General features: G+C 42.9%; 1 protein-coding gene across 1 annotated transcript in view; it reads right to left on the bottom strand.

Annotated features, from left to right (window-relative positions):
• LOC144767478 (uncharacterized) overlaps positions 1-19,401 on the bottom strand; it is a 216,547-nt gene that overhangs the window by 141,114 nt on the left and 56,032 nt on the right. The window contains exon 2 of the mRNA XM_078650895.1: positions 15,315-15,539. Within this exon, the coding sequence (XP_078507021.1) occupies positions 15,315-15,539 (225 nt within the window). The remainder of the gene's footprint in view (positions 1-15,314; positions 15,540-19,401) is intronic.

The following is a 19,401-nucleotide window of genomic DNA, read 5'->3' as shown; positions in this document are numbered from 1 at the left end:
CGTCATGGATGGCGAATCCCCTGCCAGGACAAATATGAAAGATTTATCCCAGTTTATTGGATAACAGGAGTAGCTACTGAACAAAGGGAATATGTGCAGTATATGGTTGACCGTAGATCCCGGCTTTGTGGCGTATATAATCATGTAGTCAGCATTTAGTGAGATTTTTTCCTCTCATTCTCCCTCTAACGGTATACCCCTTATCCATGGGTCTCTCGTGACCCATTCCACCAATGGCTCTAGTGTGATAGCAAAGAGCATGGATGATACTGGGCAGCCCTGCCTCATACCATTGTGCAGCGTCACTTGTCTGGACACTACACCATTTGTGTATAGCAACAGTACCCAGGTGTGGAATTTGGGGCCGAAGCCAAAACGTTCCAGCACTGCAAATAGGTACTGCCTTTCTATGGTGTCCAACACGGTTCGTGCATTTAGAGGCAGAATTACAGGGTTGTCTTCCGGCTGATGCTTAGTTACATGCAGAACTCCATATAGGCACCACAGTTTTAGTCTGGTGCTTCGCTTTGGCATTAACCCGGATTGATCCAGATAGACAAGGGCAGTTGTCACTTTAGTGAGACTGGTTGCTATGACCGTGGCCAAGATATTTGCTTTAGTGCTTAACAGTGAGATTGGCCTGAAAGATGAACAGTCCTCCAGGGGTTTGCCCCGCTTTGGGACAACCACTTTCATGGCTAATCGCTGGTCTTCCAGCAGACTGCCTCGTTCCAACGACTCTTCAAACATGCCTAACATATGTGGGGCCACCAGTGTCGCAGCTCCCTTGTATAGTTCAGAAGGTATACCATTGGGTCCGGCTGCCTTGTCTAATTGTAGAAAGAACAATTGATGGACAGAATGCAGAACAATGTCATACATTCACCCCAGGACAGAACTCTGGGCCTAAATCCATAGTTTTTTTGTTCATCATGCCATTCCAGTTTGGACCAAGCAATGGCTCAGGGTTAAGACTGATTTGCATATGGCTGGGTCTAAACTGGGGTGACATGGTGGGCAAAAGAACGATGGATTTAACCAAGATCTCTTGACTGGGGGTGAATGGATGATTTATTCAGCATTCCGTCCATCATTTGTTTGCATAGCACTTTTCATCCTAAGTGGGATAGGTATGCGCAAACGAGGGTCCATTGCTCACTGCGCCAGTTCGGTTTGGACTGTTCCCATGAGGCACAGGGTCAAGACTGATTTGCATATGGCTGGGTCTAAGCTGGGGTGGCATGGTGAGCAAAAGAACAATAGATTTTACCCAGATCTCTTGACTGGGGGTGAATGTATGATTTATTCAGCATTCCGTCAATCATTTGTTTGAGTAGCACTTGTCTAATTGTAGAGCCCTGATTGCACCGCATATCTCTTCTGCAGTGATATCTTTACCTAGCTCTTTACGGTCGTCCTCTGAAATTGTGCGGAGATTCGCATACATTAGGTGTTCTGCACATTCTGTTTTGGTTTGGATCAAGAAGGGTTGGTATAGTTGCTCATAATAGGTCGCAAATGCAGCCGCTATACTCTCACCCGTCGTGCAAGATTCTCTGCCTGGGGTTTTAATCTCTAGTACCCAGTTTCTCTCTCTATTTGTTTACCAGCCATACGATTAATTTGTGGCTTTGTCGGCCATGTCTTATGGTCTCCTATGGGATGCCCTAGCATACTCCCTAGGTTTCACCTCCACAATATTTCACATCTCCTGCTGTTGAGGCAGATTACGTGACTAGCCTGTAGGTCAGGTTTTTAGACCATGCAGGAGTCGCCTCTAGTTGAAGGAGTCCCTTCTCAAATGCTTCGTACTGAAGTTTCTGCTCTTTCTCCTCCCCGCCTGGCAGGGCATGTTTATAGCCTCTTATTACAGTTTTGTACGCTTCCCAGATTACACAGGGTGAGTCCACTGACCCTAAGTTGTCCTGGAAGTAGTGTTCTATTCATTTGCAAATCTTGTCTTGTATCTGTTTGTCCTTAAGGAGCCAGGGGTCTATGTGGGGTGGTAGTATATTCATTCTAGTGGGTCCTAACAGTCGTACCTCAACCTATGAATGGCCGAATATATCCCTCGCCCTATGTGTTGCTCTCAGAAGTTGCGTATATTGACAGAGTGCGTTAATATGTAATCTAGTCGGGAATATTCCCTGTGCGGTGCCGAGAAGTATGTGTACTGTTTTGACAAAGGGTTATATGCGCTCCAGAGATCCACCAGCCGTAGGGCTTCTACAAAAGTCTTTAGGGCGTCTACTCCCACTTCCCTCACGGAGCTCAATACCCTATCTCTACTGAGATCCATTACTGCATTCAGATTTTCGCACAGTATCAACACTCCATATGGGAGTTCTAGGAGTTGTGAACTTAGCTCAGGCAGAGCATCTGAGTGCATCTTGAGTGGCATATATACAGAGCAGAGATTGAGGTCCCAGCACTGTCACACCCTGGTGAGGGCCAAATATCTGGCCGGTGGATCCAGCCATGCTTTTCGGGGCACAAAAAGCAGTGTTGTTTTAATTAGTATTTCCACACCCCTGGACCCGGAGGTGAACCCCGCGTGTGCTAATAATTTGTATTCCAGCCTGTCTAGTGCTTTGAAGGTGTTGCCCTTCAGAGGTGTTTCTTGCAACAGGACTATGTCTGGTGCATGCCGTCTGATACATTGCTTCACCACTGTACATTTGATTTTTCTTTCCTAGGCCGTTAACATTCCAGGTCATAATTATTAGATCTCGTCCGGTGAGGGTAATTGTGGTGAGTGGAGGTCCGTGAGGTCATTGGTGTCGTCTAACTGAGCCACGATCTGAATGTCTGTTGCTGCATCTGTTATGTATAGAGACGCATTACTAGTGCCTTCAGTTTATTTGTCCCTACTCCCACTGTGTGTCAAGTCTATGCAACTGACATACTGAAAAATAAAAATGCAAACTTCATACTCCAAACCGTATAACTCCCCACTACCTGCAACCCTGCACAGTGGGCACAGAACCTCTCACCCCCAGATCTACAGAGCGCCTGTCATCTCATAACTGAACTTTCAAACGTCAGTCGGACTTAAGCCATGTATTAGCCCACCAGACACCATCCCCAATCCCCATTCTTGGGACTGCTAAGCTCATTGTTTAACATAAAGAAATACAATTTTGCAGCACTACATAGGTTCTGATACACTAGGAGAAGGGGTAGGTCCAAGGTATAATCTTATCTGCATTTCCAAAGTCCGTCTAAGGTCCAACCGTCAGGTGCATAGGCTTGGCACCATTTCTCCAGCCCTTCAAGAGTTCTCTCATAGCATGTTCTGCTGGACAGTATTCCTGTCATCTGCCTCATCAAGAAATGCATTTCAGAGACCACACTTTCAATAGGTCTGAAACATGTTGTTTTTTCATTATGGCTGATAGGGTCAATTAGATTATCTCCGAATTCAACACCCAAGTATTTCAGGTGCTTTATTTGCATTATCAGACCTGTGTCGTCCAGAATATATTTGGATCCTACATGGTTTAGATGTTTAAGTTCTGATTTGTACCCTGACATTTGATAGAAGGGATGGCATTTTTGGTGACTTACTATATTGTTGGCGTAGACTGTAATCTTAACTGTAGTAATATTTCATTGTAAACCCAAAATGTTGTAATTGTTTTTGATATTGACTATTATTGATTCTAGTGCAAGGAGGAATTGTAATGAACAAAGTGGAAAACTTTGTCTTGTATCTTGAAGGTTGAAGGAGTTCGATATAATTTCACTTGCTCTTACTTTAGCTTGAGATTCCGTATATAGCCATAATCATCTTGATAAATTCTTTATCAAAATAATACTTATTGAGAACAACCTTGAAGAAGGTCCAGGAGAATTTGTCCAAAGCCTTCTCTAGTTCATGGGGAATTGCCAATGGTGGCGAAGTAGCAGTTTTAGCTTTCTCTATTATATGGTATAGAAGCCTTGTGTTGTTATTTGACATGTGATTTTTCATTAAGTTACTTGTTCTGTATTAATGAGTTGTGAGAGAAATGTCTCTAACCATTTTGCTAGTATTTTGCATACATTTTTAAATCTATTTTTATTTACAAAATCTGCGCTCCCTGCACACGCATGCTGTAGAGATCTGGGACCTCCTTGACACCCTCTCGTCAGACGTTGCCTTCTTCACAGAAACTTGGACCAACTCCACCTCTGCCATCGCCACCATCATCCTGGACGGATACAAGAACCAGAGGAAGAACCGCCCCAAGCGCCCGAGAGGGGGACTTGCCATTGCACACAAGAGCTCCCTCTGACTCACGACCTCCAGCTTGAGCGACAACCCGCCCACCACCAAGCACCTCCATTTCCAGATCCAGACCAGCCCCAGAACGACCCTAATAGGCACCCTCGCCTACAGACCTCCCAGACCTCGAACTGCATTCACCACCACCATCGCTAACCTCATCGCACCCCACGCCATCGCGACTACATACTCATCGGAGACCTCAACTTCCACCTCGACAATCTCAGCGGCCCCAACTCTGCCACCCTCCCGGACAACCTCAGTCTGAAACAACTCGTCACCACCCGCACCCACAAGGCAGGACACACCCTCGACCCCGTCTTCGCAGGAGGTAACAACATCCACTCCAGCCACACCACGCAACCCCCATGGACGAACCACCACTGCGAACACGTCCACGTCAACAAACCCACGGAGCCCAAACCTGCACCCTGCCCTCCACGAAGAAACTGGAGAAAAATCACTGAGCAGCAGCTCAACTCCACCCTCAACCATGATGCCCCCGCCACCTCGACCAACTCCAACCTTGCAGCCAAAGACTCCACAGATGGATCACTAACTGCGCAGACAAGCTTGCACCCCTACGTAACCCTGACAGATAGTGCCCCAGGAAGGCCACCTGGTTTACCGCCAACCTCCAAGAATCCAGTTGCACCTGCAGACGTCTTGAGAAGAACTTGAGAAATAGCAAATCAGCGGAAGACCACACCACTTACAAGAAAGCCATGACAGAATACCACCAACGCATCAGATCCACCAAAAGGACCTTCATCCAGAACAAGATCCTCGCCAAGTCCAGCAACTCCAAGGAACTCTTTAGCATCATCCAGGAATTCATCAAACCCCCCAGCGAAACCAAGGACGTCACCACATCACCACCTCCCAGGACCTCTGCAACAAGCTTGGCTCCTACTTCCATCTGAAGATCAAGGCCCTCTACAACAACTTCAACGACCGGACACCTGACTCGGAAACCACTCCATCCTCCAGCAACGCCAGCCAGCCCACCATCTCCTGCTGGACCCCAGTCTCCACCAAAGACTCTGCATTGACCTTGAAAGTCATCCACTCAGGAGCCCCCTTGGGCCACTGCCCCCGCACATTTTCCACAAAGCCGCTGCAGTGACCGCTCCAGAACTACAATGCACCATCAATGCCTACTTTTGAAACCTGAAAAGGTAGGAGGTGCCTCCAAGGGAATTGTTTAGAGAATGAATTTTTATGAATTAATAATAAAAAAATAAAAAAACTTAGAAGGACAAATCAATGGTCCTATAATGGAATAACTCAATGATAATGTGTTCTACTAAATAATACACATTAATGTTCAACATAAAACATAAACACAAAACATAAACAGAGACCAGGTGTATATGAAAATATTGAATTTATCAATAAGTTAAGAGGCAATCAGATTATAGTACAAATATGAACAGGCCTACAGGAAAATCAATGATACATGAATGTTAAACTCTGTAGGTCCTGATAGCGCCTTTCCTAATTCTTAAATTTGTCGATCGAGTAGGAAAAGAGCGTAGGTCGACGTTTCGGTCTCCTATGTATGTATCTGTGAGACCATCTTCAGGACTGTTAAATTGATATTTGTAATGCCCTAATGTAAAGTGAAACAAAAATATTTACAATTACATTCTGATCATTAGTTTCGTCACATTTCTAAACATTACACCTGTGTTTCAACAAAAGTACATACATAGACACAAAGAAACAGATTCCTGAACAGATGGACTAGGCTTCATGTGTCTAAGGGCCCGATGTAGGTAGGACTTATTTACCGATTTTTAATTACCGAATTTTACCGATTCGGTAATTAAGAATCGGTAAATACGAAGGGGGGGTATGTAGGAACATCCAGATGTTCCATTTACCGAATCGGTAAATATCTGTATTTACCGATTCGGTAAATACCGACTGGTAATGCTCCATTCATTCCTATGGGCTTTGAAGCCCATAGGAATGAATGGGGCAATACCGGTCGGTATTTACCGAATCGGTAAATACCGATTTTGACAAGGGTGCAGGGGGTGTCACTTTGACACCCTCTAGCACCCCCAAAAAAGGTTTGGGGGCCATGTGGCAGGCATACCTGCCCTAAGGGCAGGTATGCCTGTCATATGGCACAGGTGTGCATGCACACATGTGCATGCACACCTGAATCGGTATTTTAACATCAAATTGAATTTGATGCTAAAATACCGAATCAGTAAGGCTTGTGGGACTCAGAAGAGTCCCACCTACATACCATATTTACCTAATTGGTAGAAATACCGATTCGGTATTTTACAGAATCGGTAAATTTACCGATCGGTAAATTTACCGATTCTGTAAAATATGTGTCCCTACATACCAAAGCTCAAATACCGGTCGGTAACGGCCGAAAATACCGATTTTCGGCCGTTACCGACCGACCTACATCGGGCCCCAAGTCTCATAAAGTGAATAAACGTGATTTTTAAACTGGAAACAAACATATTCCTTACACTGTCATAACGTGCATAAATTAGCCTGATTTTGGCCAAAAAGCAATAAAGAAGTGTGCCACAATATTGACTATTGCGATTTTCATTACTAGTATATAACTACAATAGCTTCTATTCATGTATTTGAGTCACCTGACTCGATTAACTCAATGTCATCTGATCCTGTATATAACGTGCACAGTCTGGAGACTCATTGACATACCCTTATGATCAGCCAGATCAGATTAAAGTGAGGTGATGATGCGGAAGTCTTGATTTAAAAGACTTGCTTTAAAAGTTCAGCGATAGAAACAACTGAAAAAAACGTCAGAGAACTAACTTTATTCATTATGACTCTACGTTTATACGATCTATGTAGTAGTCAAAAATCAGGGACTTTCAATCTAACTGAAAATCAGATGTAGATACGATAAATGGCAGAAGATTTGCCTGTGAGGATATATTTCAACCATCGACTGCAGCAATCTTATCACGGTGCTACTTTCTGAAAGAGGTGGCCTCGTTTAGAACCAAAAGGCTCATTAAAAAATATGTATAAATAAACATGCATCAAGGATGTGAATTAGAATTTACCTTATATTGCATAGGGAAACATGACCGCATCAATGGAAATGAAAATGAAGCAGTCTGAAAATACATAGATTTCCGTTAAGTACTGATGAATATATCAGAACCAACCTATCAAGGTCTTAATCTCATGGCTATCTTATATTACCTTTTGAAATTATAAAGGCGACACGTATGGACCCTTAGGAGGTACTTCTAAAGAAGGCTGCCAATGCTGGGCTGCACCGCTTGCCTAACGTGTAGTCGGAAGGGTAGTAGTCTGAAAAGATATAACGCTCTTTTTTAGAATTTCTGCTGAAGTCGAGCAATTGTTATTTTAAAATATCATTGGTGAGAAAGTTTACCTTAAGTGCCGCTCACAGTCAACTTTCGCTATTTAGGATAGACCGGCAGTATTTAATTGCAGTCTGAAACATAAATATATAGCTCTGTTTAGTATAAGTTTAGAGTGCATGACAATAACGAAAATAACGGTATCGTAACAGCGTTTTACCCTGCATCTAGGAGCAGATATTAACAGTCACACCATCGGACGTGTTCCAAATGGAAGGGTAACCGTGAGCGCACTGCCGGCTTCGCTTTTAACTCTGTTTGGAGCGTGAAAGCGGACTATGATGTCTGAGTCGGCGCTATCTTAGAGTGGGGACTTCATATCCGATAGCGAGCCGTATACAAAAAAAAGATTAACCCATTACGCGGATGCGTTTTAAAAATACCCCGTGAAACCTAATTTGGGACTAAATCGTAATTTTAAATTATATTTTACTTCTTTTGTTGTTATAACATCTATCGTTCGAGGGCTTAAAGATGTATACATACACAAAAGATATCTCATTAGCTTAAAGCTGAAGACAAAAGGTATATATATTCTCCACAATATCTGATCTTCTGTGTATTGAAATTGTATTATAAACAAAAATGACAACAGCAAAAAGAGTCATATTACAAATGTATAAATCATAGTTAGTAAGTGCATGCCATTCCGTGGCTGAGTTCAAACCTCGGTTCACTGTTTCAGTCAGGCAGATGATCTTGCCTTCCCTCAGAGATAGGATTTTATCTACACTATTTTGTCGCTTGTTGGGTTTGATTACTTCAAAAACTCACCAGATTATTTCAGTCTGTTTATGACCGAGACAAAGATAGTGTTCTACCAAGGGTGCATTCTCTTTTTTGCATCTGATGCGAGACTGGTGTTGGAGAATTTGTTTTTTAATTGGCTGGATGGTTTTCCCAATATAATGCAATAGACACGGACACTGTATACAGTATACAACGTTCGTCGTATTGCCGTTCGAGAAAGATCTTGCTGTGAACTTAATGTAATTAATTTTACAGGCCTTGATTGTTGTTGTTGTTCTACACGCTGTGCAATTATTGCATTTATGATGACCAATAAGAGGTACTATCTGTCTCATATCCTCGATGGTATTTTTAGGTGACAAGTCCTCGTAGGCGTGTATAAGTCTATCCTGTAGGTTTGTTCCCCTCTTGAAGGCAAACATTGGTTTTTTGCACAAGTTCAGGTATAGAATTAAGGAGGTTCCAATGTTTTGAAACTATTTTCTTTATTGCATTTGAATGAGTACCAAAGGTAGATACGCAAACTATATTTGTTTTGTTTTGACGCTCTTTCACTGTTAGTAGTGAGTAATTTCGATGGGTAGCCTCTTACTCTTACTTTTGAAACCGGCATCTTTTACCGATGACTGGGTACGCGTAGAAGTCAGCCTGCACAGCAGATCCGATGAACCTCAAGAACTACCGACCCATCTCCCTCCTCCCCTTCCTGGCAAAAGTCTCTGAGAAGACCGCCAACATCCAACGAAATTCATCGAAAAAAACTCCATCCTCGACCCTTCCCAAATCCGGATTCTGCAGCAACCACAGCACTGAGACCGCTCTACTCGCAGCCACAGAAGACATCCACTCCCTCCTCAACCGCAAACACCGCAGCCCTGATCCTACTCGACCTCTCTGCAGCCTTCAACACCGTCTTCCACCGCACAGTCACCGCTAGAATCCACCAAGCTGACATAAAGGGAACCTCTCTCGACTGGCTCCGCTACTTCCTCACCGGCAGAACCCAAAGAATCAGACCTCCACCCTTCCTCTCCGAACTCAAGGAAATCAACTGCGGAGTACCCCAAGGATCGTCGCTCAGCCCCACGCTCTTCAGCATCTACATGGCCCCTCTTGCCGCCATCGTCCGACAGCACGGACTCAGCAAAGTATCCTATGTCGATGACACCCAGCTCATCCTCTCACTCACCAAGGACCCCTTCACCACCAGACTCGGGAAGGAATGAAATACGTCACATCCTGGATGAGCGGCATCTGCCTGAAACTCAAATCGGAGAAGACAGAGGTCCTCGAATAAGCGCTGAAGACAGGACCAGGAAACAATAAATACAAGCGAGCTGCAGGGAGAAGGGAGAACGAAAAAGTTTTGCACTGAAACAAAACATATGGCCACTAGTGAAAGGATCGATGTAGCGGGGGAAGTCACCAGGGTTGTAACAAAACACCCACAAGGCGGGACAAATGTGCACTATTCACCAACTAAAGCAATTGCATTTCTAAAGACAGACCAAGCAACGAAGATTGAAAAAGCAGGGAGCTGTTCAAAGCCCACATAGGGATTATAGCATGGCTCACAGAAGAGCGCAGGCTTGACTTAAAAATCACTTAAATAATTAACAAATAATAATTAATTGGTAATTATTACCTAACTTCCCACCCTATACCCCTGCAAACAGCCTGCAAATTACATAACTAAAAAAAGCAGTATTACATAATAAATATCAATCATAAAATAAAAGAACAATTATTACCTAATCAACTTCCCACTCTTCACTCCTCAACCCGAACAACCCACTACAACACTATATATTGCCATTAAAATGTAAATAAAAAATTCATATATCACTTAAAATTACACGCTAGTTTAAAAAAATGAATAACATTTATAGATAAACAATAGTAACACATGTATTTAACTTATCAACTAAAACATAAAAAATAATTTTAAAACAATATTTGTAACTACTATATTACTGAAAACGATATTAAAAACAATATTAATTAAAACGATATTACCTCTAAAAACTATATTCTTCCATCACGATATCAATGTATCACAATATTTTATTTCTGATACTTCTGCGTCCCGATATTTCCAACGGTTGTATGTTTATACAACGCATTCCGTTGCAACGCATGCCTTTACCACGCATGCGTTACAACGGAATGAGTTTTTAACGCATAACCTTTTCCTCTAATTCTTGCGTGGTGACGTTGTATGTCGTTAAGAGGAAACTGAAGTTTTTTTCCGTTTCCTCTTAAATGACGACGATTGCCTGCATAATATGATGTGATTTCAGGTGAGGTTTTTATTTGGGGGGAGACCCCCCCCCATCCCCCCTTGTTTATTTTGAACCTTTACCACATATGCCTTTACTACATACCTCGTAGTAAAGGTATGCGTGGTAAAGGCTTTCGTGTTAACCACGCATGCGTTGTAATGCATGCGTGGTTAATGTATTCGTGGAAACGGCCGCGTTGTAGTGGCCGTTTCCCATTTCCAACTCTGTATTTTGTCCAAACACCTCTGCATCATGCCTGTGCTATTTCCTCTAATGCGGTGCTACTAAGTATATTTCATGCGTTTGAACTGGCCACAAAACTGCATGTGTCCACTTTATAGCAGCGTGCCCTCAACGTGCCCACTAACCCAGTTTAAAGATATTTTTATAGGAAGGATTTTTTTACCGGGAGCTGGGCATCTTCTTATGTCCTTTCATTTCCTTGTGCCTCTATCTTGGCTCTTTTAGGGTATCGGTTACAGTGTCGGGAAATAATTATTCTGCAGGATAAAATTAATTGAGGATGAGCTCAATTCCCGTAGTGCTTGGTGGCTGCTAAAATCTGAAGATGTGTGGGTTGACCAGTGTAGTTAGATTTAAATCCACGAAGGTACACAGTGGCATGAATAGGCATCCATGTTCGTTTCCCTCCATGCCCCCCCCCCCCCCAGTTTGATTTAATTATTAGAAATAGTATATATAATACAAGTAAGATGCTTAAGCTGCATTCATGCAGCACCTCGGGCCCATCCCTGCTCTCTTACACTGAGATTGGACCTCCTTTTTGGCGCATGGTAAGGGCCTTCCAAACTGGCTCAGCATCTTTCCCTCTGCTGTACCCTCAATAGTTTTGCCCTTAAGGTGCCATACTGAGGGAGTGAGTAAGGGTGAGGAGGGGAAAAGCATCGCACAAGAAAGAGAACAACACTGATGCGAGGGGAAAAGCACACCTGAAGACAAGAACACAAATCGTGGGGAGAGAAGAACACGGAGAGTGGGGTGGAGTGGAAAGAAGCTCACATGAGAGCTAGAGCAAACTTTAAAGAGACTTTATTTCTGCAACGTTCTATAGTTAAAACATCTTTTCGATATTCTGTTGCAAGATTAAAGTATCTAGAATAAGGTTTGCTCTTTTAAGCATACTGAAAGCCTCATAGTCACTTTGGAAAGACAAATACAATATTATTTATTTAAGTAGAGATTTGATAAGGTTATACTTGTTCGATGTATTCAGTGCATTTATTTGAAACTGATCAAAAGTAACATTTTAAATGATATGTGGATTCTTTTGCAAATTGGTTAGCACTGGATAGTTCAATCCAAAGCCAATCCTTCAGGATTCTCAGCAGAGGCATTCAGTTGATAACAGTATTTTATAAATAATAAACCCAATAACAGCTTTATTTTAACAAAATCAAACATTAACCTTGTCTTAGAGAGCACGCCTTTGGAATCCCACATAAGAATTTCAGGCAGGTGCCAAATATGCGTTATTCATCCCAATATCACATTTTGGAGGTGCAGTGCGCCCACGGATTCCCAATGGTTGGCTTTATTGTCACTCTCATTTGCTTACTTCTTATTCAATGGCTTGACTTTCTCTTCTAGGGCCTGATTTGGTGGTCTGACCACTGCCACACTGCGGGCCCCCCTGCAGTATTAGGAGTGTGGCAGTCGGACCGCCACAGGACCGCTGCATCTGCCAGGGATCCAGGATCCTGCGGCTGTGGTGCAGCGGACAGAAGCAGAAATAAGCTGGCGGTGCTGCAGCGGCACCACTGAGCATAATCTGAGTTGCCTTTCCACTGCCCTATTAATGGCGGTGAGCCTGCCATGAAAAGGGTAGCGGAGAGGCAACTATGGAGTCCCTAACAGGGCCACCTGCCCCCTACAGGCCTCGGAATGCATGTGTGGGCAGGGGGGCACATGCTGTGCCCTCTGGAATTACACCCCCTTTCCTGCACAGAGCGGCATGCTGGAATGTGCAGTGGGCCATCTCACGGTGGCTGTCTGCAGGTTAGGCTCTCCTATGAGCCTAACAGACTGCCGCTGTAAGACCTCTGCCACTCCGCCTGATCTGTTTTACAATCGTAATCCGGCAGGCGGTCTGACCACAGCCTTGGCGGTCCTCCAGCTGGCACGGCGGTGGCAATGCCAGCGGAGGACCGCCAAGTACTTTTTCCATTTTCATTCAGTATCTCACGAGTGTGCATGTGTTTTCTACCTCTCAGGCTCGAGTGCTGGTTCACCCCTCAAATACCCTACCTTAACTATGCTGCTCTCCACACCTGCCAGATGGTCTATACAAGCAGAGCAAGAGGGCTATTTTTGCTGGGCTATAACTGAAGAGCAGACTTTAAGGGTTATTTTTGTTTTATCTCCTGGATTCTACATATTGCATGAAAGTACATGCAATGGCGCTCAATGGCTTTTATGGCGCTAGGGGAAGGGCCATTTGCTGCAATCACTCAGCTGATGTCTGAGGCAGAAGGTATACTTAGCATGTAACTTCAACTGGAGGCCCATAAATCTGCTCCCTGGGCAATTGCAGAGAAACAAATGGCTGAATCTTGTGGAAAGTATGTCCATTTACTGTCTGACGCTTCCTATTTCTTTTTAGATTCTGTTCAGAGGGTCCTTAGTGAAACATTCTTGAAATAATGCACCATGTAATTTATAAACTGAAAATGTTTAATTCAATGTAGTTTTGAGATACCATAACATATGTGCGTGCTTTTTCTCCGGTATTTTGAAATATTTTATTATTTTACTTTTTTAAACAATACTTTTCAAACCCTGGCAAACCCAAGAGCTCAGCATTCGCATTATAAAGGTGAGAACTATTGGATTTGCCAATGATTATTAAAGCATGTAAATGTGACTTTGGACCTGTGCTACTATGGTATCAAAGCCTGTGAAAGTTATATGTTTGTACTCACGCCAGTGTTTCAGAGGCCAACCTCCAAGTGAATGCTTTCCTGCATTTATCATACACTGTTATTTCTGTTTTCCCCCAACAATTAATAATACTCAGTGGGCGGACCATTGTCTCTTGTTTTTATTGCCTAAAGGGACCTGTTCCAGTCAATTCAGGTGGTGTCCGGGATGACTGCATCATCAGCATCTTGAAATAGTACATGTTCCCCCGGCTCTGGTAGAAACTTTCTCACCCCCTTCAAACTCTCCCCTTATCGTCTGTGTACAAATTAAAAAACAAAGGTGGCAACACACAGCCCAGCTTCAGGCCATTGTTAGATGGCACTGGTGTGTTTTGTGTCACCCTGGTCCCAGCTCTCATCTTAACTCGGACACAGGTATTTCAAAGTGCTAGTTGAATTGCTCTGAGAAAAGGTTTAGAAATTCCCCAATCTGATACTCCCCACTCCCGCCTCTCCCTCCCAAAGATGAATAGTCAAAAAAAGAAGCAAATAATCAGTTACTTTTAGAGGTTTTTTCAGATGCAGAATATTCAGAGCCGGGTATATTGTCTATAGCCTTACTGCCCCGATGAATACACCCAGGTTTTCAACTTTGCTTCGCTGTTGTGCAAAGGTTTTGAAGGTAGTTCATATCGCCTTTTAAAATATTGGATAGAGTCGATGCCTGCCATGATACTTGGGATCATTTTCAGATACGAAGTAAATAGAACAGTAGGGCTGTATCAGAAGTTACTATCCTCTTTCATAGCATTACCTGGATCACTCAATGAACTTATCAAAAGAATTTTTGACAAAGATTCTCTTGACTTTTATATCTATTGTTGGGGGTGGGGAGAGTGATAATACTAGGTTCCCAGAATGTGGTATTCGGACTTGGAATAGAGTGCTTTTACACATCAGGCCCACCCGGTTTCTTGAATATTAGTGATACCAGCTTGCTACATTGCAATACACTGGTGCTGTTTTTTTTATATTATAGAAGATCAAAATAGATAGAAGACAGAAGGGCCTCGGGTTCTGGTCTGGGGATGGCAGAAAATGTATTTCTGTTCATAAACACAGTCCAAAAATGGGGAATCTTCCATTAGAGAGTGCACTTTACAATTAACTGTAAAGCTGCTGGCTGGTCTAATTCCCTTTTGTTAGACTTCCAGACCTCTGCTAAAGAATCACCTCCTAAAATAATCATACACGGTAGTCCTATTAAATCACTCTGCAGGTTGGTCACAACACAAGTGATTCATGCCTTCAGTAAAACTTCCATCGCCTCAATGCTGGCTTCATCTTTTTTGCCGTCATTTGTAGCTTTTTTCCTCTAGTCACTCTCCTATTACTGTTTGTTGTAAAGTGCTGCCAACTCTGGTTCAGGAAGCATTATATAAAATGCTCAGTAAATCAAAATGTGTGTTTTCATGTTTGCTCAAGTCTTTGTTGAATCACGAGAGCTCACATGCCCCAAAAAAGGCCTACGGTGAACTATGATGGAGAACGTTTATTACCGGCCTTCTTTAAGTCTGGCTTGAACTAAAGATGGAAGCCCTGTCTGCAGCAAAGAGAGGTTGGTCGTTTGATGCATTTCAGCAAGTGGTGTGTTTATTTTTCCTTAGATCTAACTCCCAGGGCTATCTGCCGTCACTGTATAATACTTCTTGTTTGTATTTGTTAGCATCATACTCACGTCAGGTCTTGTGGGTACAGCTTGCCCCGTCTATACTTTCTCCTTCGGTAGCTGTAGTAGGCTGTCTCCAGGACAAATGGATTTAACACCACAGTCTGAAATGCTGGATGGCAGGTAATGCAGTCCGCGATGTAGTTATTCATGTTTTCCAGCATGCAGTCGTGTTCATGGCAGCAGACATTCTCAATTGGTGCGTTCATGTATTTACACTTGCCACAGGAACACCTTCAAGAAGACATACAACACACCAATGGCATCATATAAAGAAGATTATCTTCATCTCACAGGATGAAGGAACAGTTAATGTCAATTTGATAACATTGTAAATCTTTGTTTCATCAAAATGACTATTAGCTCTTTTAGTATTTTATGCTCTTTGCATGGCAGTTCCAGGTGCCACGAAGACTAACATGCATGGTTGTACAAATAAAATGTCTATACATAAAACATACTAGACTAATACTTCATTTCTGCCGGAAGTCGCCACTGATTGGCACTTGTGCACGTTTTGGGGCTTTGGACTTATTTTTCATCCTTTGATCCAACACAAAAGAAAAGAGAAAAAGAAGAAAGGAAGAAGAGACGGATACGATGGAAAAAGGCATTTGACTTGTTATAGGATTTCCTAAAGAAATTTCATCTAAAAAGCCAAGTTTCCACTGAGACAAATGCTTGGTGGAATGCAATGAATCTCTCAGGAGCCAATGAACAGAAATAGGGGCATGAATTATCTTTCATCATCAGATCAGAGATTCTTTGAGTTTGGTCAGGAAAACGTTGGTCAGCAACTACAAGATCTTACAACCTTATTAGTGGACTATGGGATAGGCTTTGAGAACATGAAGAAATGCAAAGACAAACCCTAAGGCAGCCAAGAATTAATAAGGTTTAGAGCAAACGGGAATGCTACCTTGACACAAGGTTCACTGACAAAATATCAACCATAAAAATATCCACATACCCAAATATCGTGACGAAAATATAGATGTAAAAAATATCGTAATCCTATACTTATAATGGTAAGTGCAAAAATATTGAGAGAAAAATATATTGATATCATTAATATAGGCGTATTAAATATTGATTTTTAAATTAATTAAAAAATAAAACATATTTAATATATATCTTAACAAATATAACAAATAAACCTAATTTTAAAAATTTAAACACACACATATATATATATATATAAGTATTATATGTTTACACATATCTACTTACAAAAAAAGTAATTAAACTAATAATTTTAATTTGTATTATAACTTAAAAATAATATCAAATAACTTTATATATATATTTATATATATATATACCATTCGCAAGGAATCTTTAAAATAACAAACCTTTCTAATTAATAAAAAAATTAACATCTTAAAATTCTTGAAAATTAAGTAAAAATTATTTTACACATGACAAATATTACTAATTAAAATAATTATTATTTTAAATACATATAAACATAGTAATATAATTTATAACAGCAGAAAATAAATGATAACATATAAAACATATACTATTCCCACTACAATTTATACCAAACTATGCAAACTATAAAATAAATATATAGAAATGTACTACTCCCACAAAACAAAAATAATAAAAATGGTTACATTTTACTAATCTCCCTGCAATGAATGCAACAGTAGTAAAAGAGTTGGATTGCGGATAAGTAATATTTACTGTACTGATTCCAGCCAGTACAACACTGGGAAAACTGTTGGGAGTGCGAAGGGGTAAAATGTACTATTCCCACTTTAATCACTACAAAGGTAGGGAAAGTCTTAGCTTGCAGAGGGGTGAAATGATTGCAACAATAGGGAAAGTGTTGGATAGCAAGTTCAAGTTCAAGCATTTGTATAGCGCACTACTCACCCAGAGGGTCTCAAGGCGCTTGGGGAGGGGGTTGTTATTTGTCGAATAGCCATGTTTTAAGTTCTTTTCTGAAGGCGATGTGGTTTTGAGTAAGGCGGAGGTGAGTGGGGAGTGAGTTCCAGGTCTTGGCAGCAAGGAATGAGAATGATCTGCCCCCCATGGTAGATCTTCGGATGCGCGGGATAGCGGCGAGGGCTTGATTGGACGATCTTAGTTGGCGGGTGGGTTTGTAGAATGACAGTCGAGTGTTGAGGCATTCGGGTCCTAGATTGTAGAGGGCTTTGTGTGCGTGGGTGAGAAGGCGGAAAGTAATTCTTTTGTTGACGGGAAGCCAGTGAAGGTCTTTTAAGTGTCCGGAGATGTGATCTTGGCGAGCGACGTCTAATATGAGTCTCGCTGATGCGTTTTGGATGCGTTGGAGTTTTTTCTGTAATTTTGCTGTGATTCCGGCGTAGAGGGTGTTTCCGTAATCCAGTCGACTCGTGACCAGTGCGTGGGTGACAGTCTTTTTTGTCTCGAGGGGGATCCAGCGGAAGATCTTTTTGAGAATGCGAAGTACGTTGAAGCAGGAGGATGAGACTGCGTTGACTTGTCTGGACATCGAGAGAGAGGAGTCTAGGATGAAGCCAAGGTTACGTGCATGGTCTGTGGGTGTGGGTGCTGTGCCCAGAGCGGAAGGCCACCAAGAGTCGTCCCAGGCAGTGGGGGAAGATCCTAGGATGAGCACCTCCGTTTTGTCTGAGTTGAGCTTTAGGCGGCTATTATTCATCCATTCGGCTACATCTTTCATGCCTTCGTGAAGATTGGTTTTGGCGGTGTTGGAGTCTTTGGTGTGGGAAAGGATAAGCTGGGTGTCGTCGGCGTAAGAGATGATGTTAAGGTTGTGTTGGCGTGCGATAGAAGCGAGTGGACTCATGTAAACGTTGAAGAGGGTGGGACTGAGAGAAGATCCTTGTGGAACGCCACAAATGACTTCGGTGGCTTCGGAGTTGAAAGGGGGAAGTCGGACTCTTTGGGTTCTCCCAGCGAGGAATGAGGTGATCCAGTTCAAGGCTTTTCCTTGTATTCCAATGTTGCTGAGGCGTTGAATAAGGGTACTGTGGCAGACTGTGTCGAAAGCGACGGAGAGGTCGAGTAGAATGAGGGCCACTGTTTCACCAATGTCCAGAAGAGTTCGGATGTCGTCAGTAGCTGCAATTAGGGCAGTTTCGGTGCTGTGTTTGGCTCGAATTCCGGATTGGGATGGGTCTAGGGAGTTGTTGGATTCAAGGAAGGCGGCGAGCTGGCTGTTGACGGCTTTCTCTGTGACTTTGGCCGGGAATGGGAGGAGGGAGATGGGCCGGTAATTTTTAAGTTCAGAGGGGTCTGCTGTGGGTTTCTTCAGGAGGGCGCTGAGTTCGGCGTGTTTCCAGCTTTCTGGAAAGGTGGCAGAGTTGAATGAGCAGTTGATGACATCACGGAGATGGGGTGCGATGATGGAGTCTGCTTTGTTGAAGATGTGGTGGGGGCAGGGATCAGTTGGCGAGCCAGAGTGGATTGAGTTCATTAGGCGGATGGTTTCTTCAGTTGTGATTGGGTTCCAGGCGCTAAGGATGTTAGTTGGTGGGGTTGGATCTGAGGGGGGTGGGGAGGGATGAACGCTGTGAGTGTTCTTAAAGCTGTTGTGGATGTCGGCAATTTTGTTGTAGAAGAAGGAGGATAACGCGTTGCAGAGGTCTTGGGAAGGAGTGATGTCGTTGGATGCTGCGGTGGGGTTGGTGAATTCTTTAACGATGTTGAAGAGTTCCTTGCTGTTGTGGGAGTTGTTGTCGAGGCGATCCTTGAAAGCTGATTTCTTGGCGGATCGGATCAGTTGGTGGTGTGTTCGGGTGGCTGCCTTAAGTGTGGCCATGTTGTCTATGGTTGGGGTTTTTCTCCATGTTTTCTCCAAGGTGCGGCATAGTTTCTTGGATTTTTTAAGGTCATCGTTGAACCAGGGAGCATTTTTGTTGGTTGATTTGATCAGGTGTTTTTTCAGGGGTGCTAATTCGTCAGCACTGTGGGTGATCCATTGCTTGAGATTGGTAGCTGCTTGGTTTGGGTCCAATGAGAGGGTGGGAGGGTTTTGATTGAGTGATGAGAGGAGTTGGTCGGAGGTAATTTTATTCCAGTTTCTCCGAGGAATGGGTTGTGGGCGGTTGTGGTTTAGGGTGGATTTGTAGCTGAAGTTAACACA

The sequence above is a fragment of the Lissotriton helveticus genome, chromosome 7 (genome assembly GCF_964261635.1).
Source record: "Lissotriton helveticus chromosome 7, aLisHel1.1, whole genome shotgun sequence".
Lineage (NCBI taxonomy): Eukaryota > Metazoa > Chordata > Amphibia > Caudata > Salamandridae > Lissotriton > Lissotriton helveticus.
Note: the sequence above shows the minus strand (reverse complement) of the source record. Positions and strands in the feature narration are given on the sequence as shown.